General features: G+C 36.9%; 1 protein-coding gene across 4 annotated transcripts in view; it reads right to left on the minus strand.

The window, feature by feature from the left end:
• Nucleotides 1-21210, minus strand: part of Atp11c (ATPase phospholipid transporting 11C (ATP11C blood group)) — a 167040-nt gene that overhangs the window by 79269 nt on the left and 66561 nt on the right. For all 4 annotated transcript variants that reach the window (XM_090326604.1, XM_090326605.1, XM_090326603.1 and 1 more), the window contains 2 exons: nucleotides 8650-8769; nucleotides 1995-2084 (listed from right to left, as the gene is read on the minus strand). In XM_090326604.1, the coding sequence (XP_090182730.1) occupies nucleotides 1995-2084; nucleotides 8650-8769 (210 nt within the window). The remainder of the gene's footprint in view (nucleotides 1-1994; nucleotides 2085-8649; nucleotides 8770-21210) is intronic.

The following is a 21210-nucleotide window of genomic DNA, read 5'->3' on the forward strand; positions in this document are numbered from 1 at the left end:
GGTAGGAAGAAGAACAGAATATGTAAAGAAATGAAGCAAGCCAATGCAAGCGGGAGTGTTATATGAAATGGAGCTGGAGAGGGAGGCAAGTGCCAGACTATGTAGGGTCCTTTAGGCGAGAGGAAGCTGTTCATTTTTATCCTATAAAATAATGTGAAGACCTTTAGAAGGTTTAATGTAGGAAGGGGTCACAGGAATAGAATTGCATCTTGAAAAGAGCATTCTCAGTTTCGTAAAAGATGAATTTGGAGGGAATATGAGTAGTGGCAGGTCATTTGGGAGGCTATTGCTCTAATCCAGGTGAAAGATGATGCTTTGTGCCAAAGAAGTGCCAAAGTTATTTAAGAGGTAAATTGGAAGAACTGGCAAGTAAGTAGATGTAAGTATTTATTAAAGATGTCTTGCAGATGTCTGGTTAACATGCCTGGGTGGGGTATTGTCATTCACTGAAATAGGAGATACAGAAAGAGAAGAAGATTCAAGGGACAGGGATCATAACTTTCAATCTGCCTTCACAACTCACTGATTCTCAACTCCAACCTCCAGCCAGGCCTGCCCCTGCCACACAGAAGTGTACACATGAAATATTTGACATATTGCCTTTATACAATCTCTTCCTTATCCCTGAGATGCTGTGTAGGTAGTTCTGCACCAGGTAAACCTCTTTTGCTCATTAAAGACCCTGTTTAGGTATCATTCACTTTCTGAAACTTCCTTAAGCTCCTTGTGTAGAAAAGAAAATCTGAACTTCCACTTTATATCCTCAATAATTTGTTCATGCTGCTTGAGTGACTTTTAATAAGTACATGAATACGTAATTCCTCAGATCAATAAAAAAATTCCTTAAGGGTTGAAAAAAGTCATACCTTCACTGGGTCTCCTACCATTTTGTTATCTGGACCATTGAAAAGGCACATAGTACGTACTTGGTATGTACTTACTGAACTCAACTGACGTATCCTGTCACTATGCAGAATGACTCTTGTAAGCAGAATCCAGTACACAGTTTATGTCTCTTAAAACATCTTTTTAAGTACACTAATATTTAGTACTGGAATTAGATCCTTTTCTATGTGATATCCCATATGGGTTTTAAGTATCAGGCTTATATGTTGTACTCAAAGCCTCAACGTGGATGAAGAAAAGTGATTAACATCAACATATTTAGACCATTTTATTGGCATTTTTTCTGAAAAATCTGATGAGAACACAATTACTTCTAACCTAACAAATTTGTCAGGGAGTTATTATGGTAAGGGAAAGATTTTAATAAAATATAGATCTAAAGATGGAAAATACAATTTAAAATGCCTAAAATTAAAACAAAATAGTAGAAAGACCGAGAAGCAGATCTATCTACTAGACTTTCGCATTTCAGAGAAATAAGTGAATGTGGGCAGAGCAAAACTGAAAATTAAGGTAATAAGTGATGTCTTTAGTTAGGCTGAAACTGGTGTCAAACGAAGTAAAACTATTTAACTATTTTCAATTTGAAAACTTAATGGTACATGCCTTTCTGCAATGAACAAAAAAAATAAAATATAATCTGTAAGGATTTAAATAAAGTAATGATGAAAAAAAATCTCCACAAGTTTCCTAATAAAACAACCTGATACCAGTGACTCAGGCTTATAATAATCCTAGCTATTCAGGAGGCTGAGAAGTGAAGATCATAGCTGGAAGTCAACAGTAGACAAATCAAAGAGTAAAATGCTAGAGCTTGAAGTGAGGATCTAGTGGCAAAAGGCCAACAAAGCCAAGCTGGAATACAAGCTCTAATATACACCACCACACACAGCAAGATCAAAAAATTAAATAAGACCTCCAAAATATCCCATAGCTTTATAAACCTATATCATCATATAAAATTTAAAATATAATTTGTATTGTAAAAAGTCATTATATTAAAGCTCTAGAATTTATCTGTTTTTAATCATAGGGCTATTTTTATGTTGGAAATTAATTCAGAGTCAAATTGGGTATATATGTCTTACCTGTACAAGGAAAATTATGAGAAAGTAAAAATTGGCAATTCTTCTAAATTGTTCAAATAGATTCTTTGGGAGGAAATTCCAAAGTGTATACTATAAAGAAGGAAAGAAAGAAATATTATTACAATGAAATGTCCTAAGTGTGATTACTGATAAGGTCCAGGCTATCATATAAAGTAATGTTTAATATAACAAATACAATATAAACAAAGTAGTATTTAAAATAATATACAATAAATTCAATACTTTGAAACTTCAAACTCTCACATATGGTTAATTTTATGTTAATAGGCACAGAATAACTTTGTGTATTATCTATATGACATTTTATGCCTTTTATTTCTTCAATCTAACCAACAGCTTCCTTATTATATGCTGTAATATCCTACACATACATAGTACTTTGGTATATAACTATTCTCACTATTTCAAATTGATAATATGTGTATTTTTATTAAGTGTTTGCCTCAATATTCAATGATATATAGAAGCAAGTTGCTCATATATATTGGTTACTTCTTTTTCTTCAACACCTAGCAAAGGGCCTGCTACAAATTAAGACGATGAATTATTTGCATTAGTAAATGAACAAATTAGTTCCCGAGTCATGTAACCTCCAGAGTCCTGATCAGTGCTAGAGATAAAACTGTCTATACCAGTACTTACCATCTTCATGATAGCTGAAAAATGTATACACCGTTGAGAAGGTGCACATAAAACCCTGGGTCATAAAGGGCTTTTATTTCCATCAACAATAACCGCACTGGTGAAGGTTTGTATGTCAAATTCCAACATGGTCAGGAGAGAGAATTCTTTAAGTACTGAACTGAAATCACTGTCCCTAAGAAGTCAAAGGCCCAGAGCATGACAAGTATATGGGAATTTAGGGAATTTAGTACCTCTCTCTCTCTGTCTCTTTGTCTCTCTCTGTTGCTCTGTCTCTCTCTCTGTCTCTGTCCCTGTCTCTGTCTCTCTCTCTCTCGCTCTCTCTTGCTCTCACTCTCTCTCACTCTCTCTCTACCAGTCCTGGGTTTGGCTCAGGGCCTGAGCACTGTCCTTGGGCTTTCTCAAGGCTAGAGCTCTACCACTTGAGCCTCAGCACACTTTCGGCTTTTTCCTATGTATGTGGTATTTTCCTATGTATGTGGTACCGAGGAATCAAACATGGGTCTTTGTGCATGCTAGGCAAGCACTCTTATCACTTGGCCAAACTCCCGGCACCTATATTTTCTTTTTGAAAGGCTTACATGGACTAAAAGTTCAGATAATCTCAAGAGAATGAAGACAAATTGAGGCAAAACAGCAGCTATATTACACAGCTACCTCAAGATTTTTCCCTGGGGGTTCATGGAAGTGCCTTACGTGGGACCATTCAATAGTAAGTGCAAAATTGAGCAAGGATATCTATTATCTGGGCAAAAGGAGTGCACACTTCTCATTAAGTTTCCAGTACAGTTGGTGATAAATAGAATCTATTCAAAACCACAGATCTAGATTACCACTTAACTCTTCCAATCACTTGGGACCAATTTTCCAAAACAATAAGCTAAATTTCAACAACAGTTGAACGTTGTGAGTGTTGACCTTCTGTTCTCAAAATAAAATTCTTACCAAACAAGTATTAAGGAAAGAGTTTGGGTGATGATAGTTACATATCAAGAGAGAACACACTTATTTTGTTGTTTTTCTAAATCCTGTTAAGTCTATCATAATGGTTGTTACTTTTGATTAGTGAGGTTGCTATACTACTGAGCTCAAGAGAAACCTTTTGAAAGAATATTCTAATTAAAATGAGACTGAGGGGGCCAGGAATTTGGTTTAGTGGTGAGAGTGCTTGCCTAGTATGCACGAAGCCCTGGCTTCAATTCCTCGGTTCCACATACACAGAAAAAGCCAGAAGTGGTGCTGTGGTGCAAGTGGTAGAGCCTTGAGAAAGCCCAAGAACAGTGCATAATATTAATACCTATATTTGGGAAAACAAGATGATTGGGAGGGGGTGGGGAGAAGAATACAGGGACAAAAACATCAGAAGGGGTATCAATGTGCAAGAAGTAATACACCTACTACCTGACAAATGTAACTGTAACCCCTCTGTATATTATCTCAATAATAAAATAAAACAAAACAAAACAAAACAGCAGATCTATGTGACTCAGCATTATAGCTGAGTCCTGCCACATTGTAATTTGAAAAACTAATAAAAAAACAAAAAATAACCTATATTTTACACATAAGAAATTTTTATTATAATTAGTAAAAGGGTTACATGATATTTGCCAGATAGAAGGTGCATTAATTCACATACACTGATACCCTTTCACATGTCTTGGTACCCGTTTCCCACCCCCCCCACACCCCCCACATAAGAAAATTTAAATGTAAGTTAAATAACTTCTAATCCAAATCTTCTGTCTCAAGGGATGAAGCTCTTCTCCATTACAATGTACACAATCATAATAATTATTCATTTGTGCTAAGAATATAATACTAAGGTTCTTCTCTTTTTTTCTGAAATTACTATATCACCAGTTCCTCTTATTCAGCTTGAGCTTTTGTGAAATAAGCAGATTAGTTGATCAGCAGTTAATTACAAAAATTATAAGTATGTAATATTCAGAGGAAAAAAGGTGTCAGGCTAACAGTTTAAAAATGTTCACTCCTTTAATCAGGCTTCATGTGTCTGGAAACAAAATTTTAGCTTCCCCACAGATTTTCGTTCTTTCTTTTTTTTTTGCCAGTCCTGGGGACTGAACACAAGGCCTGAGTACTGTCCTTCAGCTTTCCTCAAGACTAGAGTTCTGGGCTGGGAGTTTGGCCTAGTGGTTAAAGTGCTTGCCTAGCATGCATGAAGACCCGGATTCGATTCCTCGGTACCACATACATAGAAAAAAGCCGGAAATGGTGCTGAGGCTCAAGGGCTAGAGCTCTAGCCTTGAGAAAGTCCAAGGACAGTGCTCAGGCCCTGAGCTCAAGCCCACGACTGGCAAAAAAAAAAAAGACTAGAGTTCTACCACTTTAGTCACAGCACCTCTTCTGGCTTTTCTATGTCGAACCCAGGTCTTCATGTATGCTAGGCAAGCACTCTACCACTAGGCAAAACTCCCACCTGATTTTCATTTTTAAAATACGCTACTTCAGGGACCGGGAGTTTGGCCTAGTGGTTAAAGTGCTTGCCTAGCATGCATGAAGACCCGGGTTCGATTCCTCGGTACCACATACATAGAAAAAAGCCGGAAGTGGTGCTGAGGCTCAAGTGGTAGAGCTCTAGCCTTGAGAAAGTCCAAGGACAGTGCTCAGGCCCTGTGCTCAAGCCCAGGACTGGCAAAAAAATAAAATAAAATAAAATACCCTACTTCATTATTATTCTTTTTTTTTGCTACCGACAAAACTGAATCTAGATAAAAATCTTGAAAAATTCTATTAAATTCGTTAGATTGAGAATTAAGCCAACTGCTGGCGCTCATGCTTATAATCCTAGCTCTTCAGTTGGCTGAGATCTAAGGATCAAGGTTTAAATTCAGCCTTGGCAGGAAAATCCTTACAATTTATCTCTAATTAACCAGCAAAAAAACCAGAAGTGAACCGATGCCTAAGTAAAAGAATGCTAACCTTGAGTGAAAAAGCTCAGGGATAGGGCTCAGGCCCTGAGTTCAAGTTCAGTACCAGAACAAAAAATAAGAAAGATGGAGAATTAAAGCAAAACTTAGTGTCTTAAAATCTGAAACATACAGTATTAAATCGATATACAGTATTAAATCATTCTTAAAGAAAATAGTCACATTATCAGTATATCACTTTAGCATCTTCTATATAAAACATTATACTAACAGTAATTTCTTAGAAAATGTTTTATATTTTACTTCAGTGCAAAAGAAAAGGAATAAGGAAGGAATTCAAAGAACACAATGCCAATAGAACTACCTTCAAAGCCACCAGGTCTTATTAAGTACTATGTTCTTGGCTTTATCACTAATTGCTTTGTGACAGAGCCAGTAACATTGTTTCCCTGAGCTTAATGTCCCCAACTGTAAGTCAATGAATGGAACAAGATAACCTCTTAGGACCTTTTAGCTCTATGAACTTATAATTCAGAATCTAAGGTCTACTTTTGATTTTTGAATCAAAATTTCAAGTGAACAGACTATTTACTATGTTGGGGACAAGTATGGGAAACTCAGGATGAGGATAAAAATTTTTCCATCTGGTATATGGTTAAAAGGAAACAGATTCTTTACTCAAATATATGAAAGTGTTCTACAAATAGATCTGTTCATTAAGCTTCTTAATTTTTACTTTTCCTCTTTCTTTTTTACCTCCCATTTCCTAGAATTCATTTAGATAAATATTATTTTATATGATTACATGACCATAGGCACTTCACCTTTCTGTTCTTCTCCTAAGAGTATCCTTCCTAGCCAGGTGCCCGTGGCTCACACCTATAATCCTAGCTACTCAGGAGGCTGAGATCTGAAGATCACAGTTCAAACCAGCCCAGCACAAAATTCCATAAGACTTTTATCTTCCATTAACCACCAGAAAACCTAAAACGGTGCTGTGGCTCAAGTGGTAGAGCACTACCTTTGAGCTGAAGAATTCAAAGACAGTGCCCAGGCCCAGAGTTCAAGTCCCACAACTGAGAACAAGAAAGAAAGAAAAAAAGAAAGAAAGAGAGAAAGAGGGAAAAAGAGGGAGAGGGAGAGAGAGGGGGGAGGGGTGTCCTTCTTTGGTCTCACTGTATGAATACCTAGTGTCCTGTATAATTTATCATGTCCAAGGGTATTTTAGATCTAGCTTACACATGAGAGAATACATATGCCATTTGTCACTCTGAGATTGGCTTAACCATACTTAAGATGATTTGTTCTTGGTCCATCCATTTTCTTGCAAATGACATATTATTCTTTCTAATGGTTGTGTAAAATTCCATTGTTATAGGTATCACATTTTTTTGATTTGTTGTAGGGTATCTGGGCGTCTCCATAATTTGGCTATTATGAATAATACAGCAAGGAACACAGATGTACGAGTGTCTTTGCAGTACCCTGGCTTATGATATTCTTAGTAGATGCTTAGGAGTGCTAAGACCGAGTCATAGAGAAGATCTATGTTTGTTTTTTGTTTGTTTGTTTTTGTGGATCCTAGGATCTGAATTCAGGGCCTGAGTGCTGTCCCTGATCTTTTGCTCAAGGCTAACACCATACCTCTTGAGCAATAGCTCTACTTCTGGTTTCTGCCCTACAATTCCAACCACGGTCCTCAGATCTCAGCCTTCTGGTAGGTATGATTACAAGAGTGGGCCACTAGTGCTTAGCTCTATGTTCAGTTTTTTTTTTTTTGAGGAACTTCCAGACTACTATCTGAAGTGATTATACTAGTTTATATTCCCAATAGAAGTGTAATAGGGTTTCTTTTCCTGTTTATAAAGTATATATTAATCTTTCAACTAAACATAATCTCTATTTTTAGCCAAAAAGGAAAAACAAAATGTGTGTTTAAAACTCAAAAGTTATATATATATATATATATATATATATATATATATATATATATAATGTGTGTATACCTATTGGGAATTGAGGTTAAAAGCTTCCCACATACTAGGGAAGTATATATTTTTAAAGGAAAACGTAAGTTATTTAATTTTTTGTTTCAGATTTTAAGCAATTACAAATGTTCATTGAACTAACATTTTTAAAAAGTTCTACTTTGTCAGGCTACATGAAATAGTAAGGGAATATTACCAAAATCTGTTCCGCGAGTCAGCTATCTAGCACTATATAAGTGCTAGACACCAGCAGTGAAGACTAGTAAATCAGTACTTGCAAAATGAAGACTACTGGGTACTACGAGTTATAAGAGCTATTTTCATATACAGAATATTAGTCATTCCATAAATAAGGAGGATTAATTTGGCCAAGGGGACATGTTAGGCCAGGACTGTAATGAAGGTATTCAAACTTCCAGGCCACTGCTCTTAATACACTACCCAGAAATAAAATCACTCAGGTGATAACACAGCTACAGTGGATGTAGAAAAGCAGATTCTTTTAGGGCTCAGGAATTTAAGTCAGAGGCAATGAAAAGGAGGGAAAAGATAAAAATGATAGTCTTGCCAGGATAACACATTCCAGAAGAATGCAAATGATTTATATCCTGGTCCTGGCATTCAAGAACAATTCAGTAAGCTTTGCATAAGTAATAAACACACACACACACACACACACACACACACACACACACACACACCTATGCACCATGAAGATCAACCTAAGGACCAGAGAATGCTGGCAAATCACTCCCTGTCTCTCTTTTTCTTCCCCTCTTCCTCCTCTCCTCCTTTCCTTCCTCCTCAATCTCTCTTTCTTCCTCCTTAAACCACTACTTAGCTCTTAAGGTTTAAATAATATGCAAAATCAAGAGGCAATATGCATCATAATGTAGGATAACTGAATGAGTTTTAGCTGTAAGAAGACAAAATGATATGTTTTTTTTTGAAAAGTAAAGTGTCTTTCAGGAGAATAATTACCAGAGTTAGTATACGATCTGTATTCATGCACAACCGCATATGTATTTACAAATGTACCAGCTTCTTCACAGCACACATTCAGAGTATCTGACTCACTCTATAAACATCTACTGAGTTAACAAAGAAACTTACCTTTGATGATACTATTCTGTTGTCACAAAATCTCTGTGCAATGTATGTTTCTGTGTCAGAAACTGGATGATTGCCAACAAACACTGTGCGGGTACCAACTCGTTGCTCTTCTCCAGCACACTGACCAAGACAAAAAGGGACAAGTCATTTTTTCATCTCATTTTTCTATCCTCTTTTCAAGCTTACAAACCTTGTTTGAGCATGTTTGTCTATAACCTGGGAAAATAAGTGGCAAGGAGGAAGGAAACCTTGTTAGAGAATTTGAACATCTACTATACACTTGGTTGCTGACAATAAAAATTAGAAAAACTCTTGCTTGATTCAGCAATTCTAAAATGATTACAGAAAGAATGTAAAGGAAGACAGAGAAAAAAATCACTCTAAAACATGCTACCCATGTTGGGGTATGGTATATTGTGGTGTGTGCGTGTATGTGTATGTGTGGGCTTTGACCGCAGGGCCTAGGTTCTGTCTCTGAGCTTTTTTGCTCAAGCTTAGTGGTCTACCACATAAGCAATAACTCCACTTCTAGCTTTTGTAGGTAGTTAATTAGAGATAGTTCCACAGACTTTCTTTATTCTCTGGTTGGCTCCAAATCTCGATTCTTAGATCTGTCCTCTGAGTAGCTAGTACCCAACTCAATGCGATTATTTTTAAAACTATATCTTGGAGAAGTCAAGCTAGTGGCTCATACCTATAATCCTAGCTACTAAGGAGGCTGAGGTCTGAGGAATGAGGTTCAACCACAGTTCAGGTAGGCAAATCCTAGAGATTAGCCAGAACAAAGGCAGAAGTGGAACTGTGGCTCAAGTAGTAGAATGCTAGGATTGAGTGAGAAAAAGCTCAGGGACAATGCTCAGGACCTTAATTTAAGCATCATGATTGGCAGAGGGATAATAAAAGAACTGTTATCTATCCAATTCAAAATTGTCTTCAATTACGATGTCAATGAATATAGAAAGAAAAGGCACATATTTTTATGATTTCTTTACATTTGAAAGTCATGTAGTTTTACTTAGACTTCATCCTACATTATTTTATCCCTAATATGTTTTGAATAAGGCCTAAGTGGCCCACATCACCAGAAATTGGAGAAAATAGATTGAAATTATCATGCGGGTAGGTATTTGTGTATGTGCAGATCCTGGTAATGATTATTGTTAGATATACGGGCCTGAAACAAACTGTAGAATGTCTACTTCTGAATGTTTTTTAAAATAGGATACACCTAGGCAGTTTTAGAGCTACCTAGATTATGGATATGATGGTATAAAGTAGATAACGTTTCTATGCCTGTTTCACCCTAAAAACTGATGAGCCTGTAACCTCTGATTGAATTTCCTGCAACTTTAAAATATTTTTCAGCTCACATAAAAATGGCAGTTCTGATCTCATGTAAATTCACTGTAATTTTCCATTTGCTGCCCATGGAGAGCGTTAAAACAAGCGTATTAGTTCCTGTGATTTGGCATCACATAGACGCCCTTGCCAAGGCAAAGAAATTCCAAGTATCAAACATTTTTTTTTAAAAAATCCCATTTGGATTACAAACAACATTGTCTTGCAGGACAATTATATGATTCGTAACATTTCATAATGCATTTTAATTTATCAGGAATCCATCCTATGCTGAATTTATTCCCATGCACATATTCTCAGTTAACAGTGGTGTGTGTGTGTGTGTCTGTTGAACACACACACGCAAGCTCATGTACCAATGCTAAGTCTTAAACCCAGGACCTGAGTGCTGGCCCTGCTTTTTCATTCAGGGCTACGTAAAAACACAGCTTCACTCGTGGAACTTTTAGTGGTTAATTGGAGACAATAATCTCACAGACTTTCTTGCACAACCTTGATCCTCAGATCTCAGGGTACAGAGTAACTAGGATTATATGTGTGAGCCACTGGCACCTGGCTACAGCCAACTCTATTTGATGGTACATAACACATTACAAAAGAAAAATACTGACCGGGTGTGCTGGCTCATGCCTGTAATCCTAACTACTCAGGAAGGAGGCTGAGATCTGAGGATCTTGGTTCACTGCCAGCCTGGGCACTAAAGATCATTGAGACTCTTATCCCTAGTCTCTAGAAAATGGGAAGTGGGGTTGTGCCTCAGAGGGGTAGGGTGGTACCCTTTAGCTGAAGAGCTCAGGGGCAGTGCCCACGCCCAGAGTTCAAGCCCCATGACTTACAAAAAAATAAAAATAATTGAAAAATATTTTAAAGTATAACTAAAACATGAATTAACACAAAAATTAAGACAAAAACCACCTTCTAGTGATTTTTATTTAAACTTTCATAGTATAAAATTTAATTGTTTTTTAAGAAGCAAATAATTGATACTGAAATATAATCTCAGGAAAACTCAGTAAAGTGGTATTTCTGTTCAAGTATTACCATCTTTAAATCCTTTGCCTTTGCTAGTTATTAAAAATGGAAAGCTGTTGGAAGCATAATTTGTGCCGAATGCTTCCAGATCCTTTACCAGGTAAGAACTAAGAAAAAAACCCACAATATAAGATTTAAAGTCAGATGGGGCTGGGAGTTTGGCCTAGTGGTAGAGTGCTTGCCTAGCATGTACGAAGACCCAGGTTCGATTCCTCAGTACCATATACATAGAAAAAAGCCGGAAGTGGTGCTGAGGCTTAAGTGGTAGAGCTCAAGCCTAGGACTGGCAATAAATAAATAAATAAATAAATTGGCATCGGATCTGAAACAAAGTCTAATTTTCTCTATTTTCCAAGTACTAGAATACTTAGTTTTACTTTTCCATAGATCTATGATTTTTAATCCTGTCTACAACCTGGCTTCAAACTAATACTTTAATACTTAAATACTTTAATACTTAAATACTAACTTAATATTCAATATTTATTTTGTTTGGAATTTCTTCTGGTGACAATTTGAAACCAGAGCTGAGAATTACTGCCATACTCTCCTGGAAACAGTGATCACTATTAACTAACATCCTTCAAATCAGTCATAATCCTCCAGACTTAATTTTTAATTTAATTTAAATCATTTGCTTTTCAATGGGTTAAGATATAAATAGTCCTCAAATAGTGGCCCTAATAGTCATTTTAAATTGTTCAAAATGAAATTCTTCTTTGATGTTTCATTCTTACAAGCAGAATCTCCTATATATTACTTAGGTTATTAATAATTAAAATTATAAGCTCTTATATAATTCAAACCTTATCACATCAGCAGATTCTCTTATCTTATCCTTGACAACGACAGTATTATTTTTATTGGTCATCAACTGATCTATGAGTTTCTGTAGCAAATAAGAGTTAACAAAATGACCCTATTAAAATGTGAACACTAAGCAATAATTTAAAACTGTACACATCCTAGCCCAAAGCTATTTTCTTCTCCGAAACACTACTAAAATCAGTCTCAAAAAGGACAAGTGAATTCAAAATTGAAGGAAATAACATTTCATCCAAATTTTAGATGCCTATTTAAATATTCTCAAAGTCTGATTACTATCCTAGGGGTGTGGGTGGGAGGGCAGGAAGGAGAGTAGTACAGTGCTAGAGAACATTTTTAGTGTATTAAGCTTCTTGGTTAAAACCACTGGAATGTATTCAGTCACCAATTTGCTGAGGTTTCCAAGTCTATTCCAAGGAAGCCAAGATGAATTAAACTTATCTTCAATTTACAGTCTTAAGGAAGATGCTTAAAATTAGACTTTTCAGATTTTGCTCTCACACAACTTAAGTGATTAAATGGTCTCCCCCCCTCCCTCTCTCTCTCTCTCTCTCTCTCTCTCTCTCTCTCTCTCTCTCTCTCTCTCTCTCTCTCTCTCTCTCTCTCTCTCTCTCTCTCTGTCTCTCTCTCTCTCTCTCTCCTTTGCCAGAGAAAGCAAAGAAAAATTGAGACAGGATGTTTTTAGTAGTGTTGTCTTCAAAGCTTAATTATGGTCACATTTACTGGAATTCTTAAACATCTGATCAAAAGACAATTAAATACAAAAAATTCTTCAGACACAAAGATTGTCTCTAATTAGGCATTAGCCACTGGTGGCACATTTAACTGAATAAACAGCTGCTATAGGAATAAATACTAAGCTTCTCATCAACAGCAAGAAAAATACTTAAGAAAAAAACACTGGTCATGCCAACTCAGATAAGAACAATACTGACTAGAAACTCAAAGTTGGACTTTCATTATGCTGATGTAATCTACTGTATGGTTTAATTTGACCAGTATTTCAGTCATAGAAAGTAACCTGTCTTAGACATTCAACATTTCTACTGCGACTCAGCAACTCAACATCCAGTCAATAGTATCTTTCCTCACTGCATCACAAAAGCATATAAACTTGCCCAGTAATGAACTGAACATGTAAATGTACTTTTTACTCTTACTATACCCATATAACACACCTTTCATTTTGTATACTTAACAAACCATAAAACTCTAAATTAGGAGGTTCTTAACTTCTAAGATAGGAGAGACAAAAAGGATAAATGACAAGCCAGTTAAACATTTACAACTGCGTTCAGAAACTGGATAAAAATACCCAAACAAAACAAAACCAAAGCAACAAGAGTAACCCCACTCACCCCCACCTCAACAAAAACAAAGGTGAAAATAAAATAAAGTAATATGTAGATTACAAACCTCAAAGTTTGGAGGGAAAGAAGACACCTGCATATTGATGTAGAAATATGCTAAGACTGCTAAGTGGCCAACAAGGCTGCAGATTATGAAGAAACTTGTACCAATCCCTGCAATCCTTGCAAAGTTTCCAAGAACTTGGGAGAGAGCCAGGCAGGTGGGTGGTTTAAGGAGTTTGTGTACTTCCACAGGCAGTGGAGAAGGAAGCATCAAAAGACTTAGTCAATTCCAAAAGAGTTCAAAGATCTGAATTTGCTTTTTTGTGTGTTAAAGTGTCACTATTGTAAAGTAACAGTTTCTTGCACAATATGGTATATTCTCATTTTGGAAAGTTTTTTTTCATATATTTTTATTATAATTAATAGAATGGTTACATTATATTCACCAGATAGAAGGTGCATTACTTCACAAATATTGACACCCCTTCTCATGCCTTGATCCCCATTTCCCTCCCGCCATCCTCGCCCCTCATCTTATTTTCCCCCTTCCCTATTTGATATCAAATAACCAAATAAGCATATACATAATATATTAGTTAACAAGGTACTGTAAGAATATGAGATAACCAAGGGAAAGCAAAAGAGATGAGAGATAATATAGTACATTAAGAACAATCACCCATTACATGGCTTTTGTTTCTATATACTGGAGGTCCTTTCATTTATTGTCATATTATATGGCCTTATGTATCTAGCTTTTGTTCAATTGTAAATCTCTGCTAGGAGAGCCCAAGGTTTCTACTGATTTTGACAAATGAGGGAGACTCTTGGGCCTATGTTCCTTTGAGTCTGGCTTACTTCACTTAATATGATTTTTCTAAGTCTTTCCATTTCCTTACAAATGGGGCGATGTCGTTGTTGCTGACAGCAGCATAGAATTCCATTGTGTATAAACACATCTTGTTGATCCACTCATCAACTGAGGGACATCTGGGTTGGTTCCTTATCTTTGCTATGGTAAATAGTGCTGCAATGAACATCGTTGTGCTAGTGGATTTAGTATGTTCTTGTTTCTGGACAATTGGTTAAATGCCAAGTAGTGGAATTGCTGGGTCATAGGGGAGTTCTATGTTTAGCCTTTTGAGGAGCTGCCATACTGCTTTCCATAGTGGTTGAATGAGTTTGCATTCCCACCAACAGTGTAGTAATGATCCCTCCTGGCCACATCCCCTCCAGCATCTGTTGTTGTTAGTTTTCTTGATCCTGGCCATTCTAACTGGAGTGAGATGGAATCTTAGAGTTGTTTTGATTTGCATTTCTTTTATGGCCAGAGATGTTGAGCATTTCTTCATGTGTCTATAGGCCATTCTTATTTCTTCTTCAGAGAAGACTCTCTTTAAGTCTTTGGCCCATCTTTTTGATGGATGGTTGTTTCTTTGGAGATTAGTTTTGGAGTGATTCAATTTTTTGAGCTGTTGATATATTTTAGATAGGAGGCCTTTGTTTGTTGTATGGTTAGGGAAGATCTTTTCCCAATCTGTAGGCTTGGAAAGGTTTTGGTTTTTTTGTTTTTTTTTTTTTGTTTTTTATTTTTTAGTGGCTTTATCACTACTCACAGTAAACATTATTTCTTAACCTTACCTACAATAAGCAAAACAGAATAGGAAGCAAGGCTACATATTAAACTTCTGGAGAAAGTTCAACGCAACATTAGTTGTAGATTGGTAAATTGCTTAGGTGCAAAAGATATACTCTATGTATTTATTATGATACATAGAAGTTTTCCCTCCACAAAAGTGCCTCTCTTTAAAGAGAATAGGTGGGGCTCATTCTGGTGATATGTAAACTAGCAGCTTTAAGGCTTTGATTAGTCTTGACTACATTTTGACTAGGCCATTCTGTTCCAAGTGCTAGTGTGCAAACTAAATGACTTTACATCTTGTTTATTCATGTAAACAATACCATCTGTCTGCATACCATGAGACACAAAATGATCATTTTTTCATGCCAACAATTACATTGGAAAAAATATCAAATCATATCCGAAATACTAGGCTCAGAAATCGAAAACACCAGAACCAGTGATTTATGCAATTCCCCAGCTGAATCATAAAAGGGGAGACACTAGCAATAGGAGATGGCACATACCACCCTATACTCAAACCATGAGTTCTATGCTACATCAAAGACAGATGAAAAGTCTGAACTCTGTCCTTTCAGCTTTAGCCTCTGCCTTGACATGACCAACTCAATTGCTTCAGTCAAGATCTGATAGGCCTCAAAATCAACACTGTGCCTGAAATCAGCTCAGCACCTAGAACTAGCATGGTACTTTGCATTTTGATACCAGGCCAGGCCACAATAACACTGTTTTCTCTATTAGTGTATCATGTGATCACCTATAATGATTCTTAGCATTTAAATCTCACTCCCCCCTCCATACCCTTTCCTCCTTATTGCCCATCCCCACCCCTGCCTGTTGCCCCTCAGACAAAGGCTTCTTTGAGCCCTGTGGCTAGCCTATGATGCTTTCTTAGCTAATGACCTCCATATTGTTGTGAAGTGTAGTGTGTGACCTATGAGTTAATATTAGTAATTGAGATTGGAATAAAGAACTTGGGATGCCAAGGACCTAAGCTATCAAAGTGACCTCAATAGTACTTGGTGAATTAATGCCAATAAAATTGACCTAGCTTGTGAATTTGTTATTCAATAAATCTGACACTGTGGAAAGATATAAGTCTGTCCAACTCTGTTTCTGGCATTAAACACTGAAGCTTCAAAAACATATTTAAGGACTAAGCAGATAGTTTCTGTGAAAATGTCCTACAAGGCTGGAATTGTTTGTTGTCTTAACAGACGTAATAATGACAAAGGAGCCTCTGGCTGTGAGGAAGATAATGCCTTTACCAATATCATTACTTGAGATATAAAATACAGAGGGAAATGGGGACAAAAATATGAGAGGAGGAGTCAAAGTGTGAGAAGTGATGTACTCTGGCAAATGTAACTGTGACCTCTCTATACATTACAATAAAAATATATAAAATAAATTTCCATGCAAAAATCACTTTACAGATTATCAGAGAAGCATTATTACAGCATAAGAACAGTCATAAGAGCTAAGTAGTACAGATAGAGAGATAGAGAGGATTACAGTTTAAGACTGCCTTGGCAAAAAGGGAGCACCAAGCCATTTCAACAAATACAAGCTAATTGTGGTAGCATGCAACTGTCATCCCAGCTATGTGGGAAGTAGAAATTAGGAAGATGGTGGTTCAGGCTGGGCTTGAATCTATTTGAAAAACAAAAAGCAAAAATATTGTACTTGGTAGGCAGGAACTCCACAACTCATGCCATGCGAGTTCCTGCCTACCAAGTACAATGAAGCTCTGGCTGTATAAGCAAAAAAAATTATAAATTAAATACAGCAAGTAAATAGATACTGTCCTGCCCTAATGGCCAGAACAGATTTTATTTCCAGTTTCAGTCATAGAGTCAATAGTATAAAGGTGATAAGAAGTTTCCTAGGAAGACCTACCCGTTGAAATAGATGCTAGAACATGCCCTATAAAACCAACTAGTATATTTTTCCAGGCAAATTGTTAAATATCAAGGAGTACAATTTCAAGAAAAAAATTTAAGTTGGAAAATCTGAAAATCACATTCGGACTATTATTAGATTATTTTTCAAATCCCCAACAAAAAAGTAAGATGAAGTTTTCTGGTTCACACAAGGCCCTTAGTTCAATTAGCAACAAGAAGAGGTAGGGGGTAGGGAGGGGAAAGCAACCTTTCACTGCAGTATAGGGAGTTCTGAATTCTGTCCCATAAAAGGTAGAAAGTTTTTTGGTGAAGTGTTCCTAGCGTTCAATTCAATCTTAAAAAGTTTATTTTTGAGGGCCGGGAGTTTGGCCTAGTGGTTAAAGTGCTTGCCTAGCATGCATGAAGACCCGGGTTCGATTCCTCAGTACCACATACATAGAAAAAAGCTGGAAGTGGTGCTGAGGCTCAAGTGGTAGAGCTCTAGCCTTGAGAAAGTCCAAGGACAGTGCTCAGGCCCTGAGCTCAAGCCCAGGACTGGCAAAAAAAAAAAAGTTTATTTTTGAAAAAATAAAATCTGCATAGATAAATTGAAGGGCAAGGCTTAGAAGGGACTAGAGAAGCAAGCATCTTGGCAAATATTATTAGTACATGTGTTTTCCTGAAATGTTATTTGTACCTGTGTTTTCTTCAACATGTGACTTCAATTTCTTTGTCCTTAAAATAAAACTACAAGATCTAAAAAGAACACTTTACAATAGAGTTCTCACAAACATCCAGGTCACTCTAAATGATTGAACTACTAATATGAATGAAGAATGAGTTTTGCACATGTTAACTGATTATAGAAATATTTAAACTAGAACTGGGAGTGTGGCCTAGTAATAGAATGCTTGCCTATAATGCATGAAGCTCTGGGTACAATTCCTCAGTACCACATACACAGAAAAGGCCAGAAGTGGTGCTGTGGCTCAAATGGTAGAGCTGTAGCCTTGAGGGGACAGTGCTCAGGTTCTGAGTTCAGTAGCTGGGACTAGCCAAAAAATAAAGTGTGAGAGAGAGAGAGAAATAAAACATGAAAAGTCACAAACCAGAAGGCTCAATGCTAATGCCTTTATAAAATATTAAAAATACAAAGTGATGAGATTAACACTTTCAGAATGCTAATTTTGATATGTAAAAGAATGGATGCTTTCTCGAATGTGACTGTTATTCTAGAGAAACTGTAGGGGGGCAGTGCAAGGGGTGGCAAGAGGTGGGGGTTCATGGAGGAATGAAGGGAAGGGGAGGGAGGGAAGGGAAGAGGAGGAGAGGGAAGGGGACAGAAGGGAATGGGAGGGGAGGGGAAGGAACAGGGAAGGGAAGGGAAGGGAAGAGGGAAGGGAAGGGAAGAGGGAAGGGGGAAGGGAAGGGGGAAGGGAAAGGGAAGGGAAGGGAGAAGGGAAAGAAAGGGAAGGGGAAAAACAAGATAATTGAGAAGCAGTGGGGGGGAGGGAAAGTGGGAGAAAATATGGGAAGGGGTATCAATGTTCAAGAAGTAATATACCCACTACCTGACAAATGTAGCTGAAACCCCTCAATACAAAACCCAACAAGTAAAAAATAGAAAACTACAAGTTAAAACAGTTTGTATTTTAAGGATATTCTTTGAAAATAATGAACTACTTCGAATTACAAATTTAATTTATACACAGGACTTCTGCTATAAAATTTTAAGAAATAACAACCACTGGAAAGAATTTTTACTACAGTGGACACAGTCATAATATATGACTTCTTAAGAAACAAGCACTGCTCAAACTAAAGGCCAAACTGCAAACTGCCTCCAAACAATTTCTCATATAGCAAATGTTTTAAACAAATAGGAACAAATAGAAGTTCGGAGAGCTATTCAAGTGTATAATTGAAAATTGCATTAAGTTATTTCTAAAGCACACATGGGGGTATCTAGAACAATTACAAGAATTTAAAGCCAAAATTAAAAATATCTGGCAAGCTTTGAATAGGAAAAATGCTTTCAGCTAAATCATGCACCAGCACAGTATTCATAGATTTCTTCATTAAGTGATTGTTCTAGTGGAATGCAAGCAGATTAGTTATGACTAGTCCTCAACATTAATGCTCCTTAAGACTCAATTTTCTTGATTCTTATGTATTTCACTCCACTTTCCTTTAATTATAAGCCTGTTTATATGTTCATTCTTATTCTACTTTTAAACTCAACTGTAATATAAAAGTGTCTAAACACTATCAGAAAACATTAAGGATAAAAATTTGGCTGAACCCAATGGAATTTCAGTAGTATACAAGTTGAAAATTGAAGTGTGCCATTGCCAGGCATGGGTGCCTCATGTCTGTAAGCCTAGCTATTCAGGAGGCTGAGATCTGAGGATCACAGTTCAAAGCCAGCCCAGGCACTAAAAAGTATGTGAGACTCTTTCCTCCAATTAATGACCAGAAAACTGGAAGTGAACCTGTGGCTCAAGGGGTAGGGTGGTAGCCTTGAGCTGAAGAGCTCAGGGACAGCACTGGGACCCGTTCAAGTCCTACAACCGACCAAAAAAAATAAAAGTAAAAGTAAATAAACTGTGCTTGCACTTTTTAGTACCATTAAGGACATCATGTCTTAATAATTAACAGATGCACAAGCAAAAAAGGTCATAGACAGTGGCCAGACCTTGAGGAGTTCAAGCCCTATTACCAGCACAATTTTTTTTGTATTATGTTTTTATTGTATTTAATAAAAGGGTAACATGATATTTGCCAGACAGAAGGTACATTAATTCACATACATTGATACCCTTCCACATGTCTTGGTCCCTTTACCCTCCCCCCACCCCCCCTCTTGGTTTTCCCCCCCTTCCCTGTCCAATTTCAAGTAACCAAATACAAATGTATCCAATATATCAGATAACAAAGTGAGATATTGTGTCAATATGAAATAACAAAGGAACAGCAAAAGAGAGGAGATAACATAGCACATTAAGGACAGCAATCATTCATTATATGGCTTTTGTTTCAATATCCTAGAGGTCCATTCAATTAGCTTCATACTATATGGCCTTATGTATTAAGTTTTTGCTCTATTGCAAATCTCTGCTAGTAGAGCCCAAAGTTTCTACAGGTTATGATGAATGAGGGAAACCATTGAGCCTAAGTTCCTTTGAGTCTGGCTTACTTCACTTAATATGATTTTTTCTAAGTCTTTCCATTTCCTAACAAATGGGGCGATGTCGTTTTTCTGACAGCAGCATAGAATTCCATTGTGTACAAATACCACATCTTGTGGATCCATTCATCAACTGAGGGACATCTAGGTTGGTTCCATATCTTTGCTATGGTGAATAATGCTGCAATGAACATTGATGTGCTAGTGAAGAAGAAACAAAAATGGCCTATAGACACATGAAGAAATGCTCAACATCTCTGGTCATAAAAGAAATGCAAATCAAAACAACTCTAAGATTCCACCTCACTCCAGTTAGAATGGCCAGGATCAGGAAAACTAATAACAATAGATGCTGGAGGGGATGTGGCCAGGAGGGATCACTACTACACTGTTGGTGGGAGTGCAAACTCGTTCAACCACTATGGAAAGCAGTATGGCAGTGCCTCAAAAGGCTAAACATAGAGCTTCCCTATGACCCAGCAATTCCACTACTTGGCATTTACCCAACCATCCAGAAACTAGGACCAGCACAATTTTTTTAAGTCAAAGGATTGGTTTCAATTTTGTTTTTTCTATGGAAGAACCTCCTAAAAAGCGGTGTTTGTTAGTAAAAGAGGACTACAGGTTAGAATGTGTGTTGATCCAATGCATTAAAAACTGCATCGATTAAATTTGTGGCACCATTTAAATAGAAAAGATGATATAAACAATGAAATTTTAAAAATTTACACATGAAGGTTGGGTGTTGGTGGCTCACACAAAAGCCAGTCAGGAGAGGAAAGTCTGTGAAATTCATCTCCAGTTAGCATCAAAACATCTGAAATGGAGCTGTGGCTCAAATGGGAGATAGAAAAACTCAGGGACAGCACCAAGTCTGTGAATTCAAATCCCAGGAACAGCATGCATGCATGCACGCACGCACACACACAAATGACACATATCCCCTCCCCCCCTCTCTCTTTCTTACTTTGGAGCTGACAAATAATAGAAATTAGTAAAATGATTTTTTAATGTAGTTTTCTTTTTTTTCTTTTTTTTGTTAGGCTAATTCTTTTTTTTATTGTAATTAGTAAAAGGGTTACATGATATTTGCCAGATAGAAAGTGCATTAATTCACATACATTGATACCCTTTCACATGTCTTGGTACCCATTTCCCTCCCCACCCACACCCCCCACCCGTCTTGGTTTTCCCCCCTTCCCTATCAAATTTCAAATAACCAAATACACATAAATTCAATATATCAGATAACAAAGTGAGATACTTTAACAATATGAGATA

The sequence above is a fragment of the Megascapheus bottae genome, chromosome X (genome assembly GCF_031878675.1).
Source record: "Megascapheus bottae isolate mThoBot1 chromosome X, mThoBot2.hap1, whole genome shotgun sequence".
In the NCBI taxonomy this organism is placed as follows: domain Eukaryota; kingdom Metazoa; phylum Chordata; class Mammalia; order Rodentia; family Geomyidae; genus Megascapheus; species Megascapheus bottae.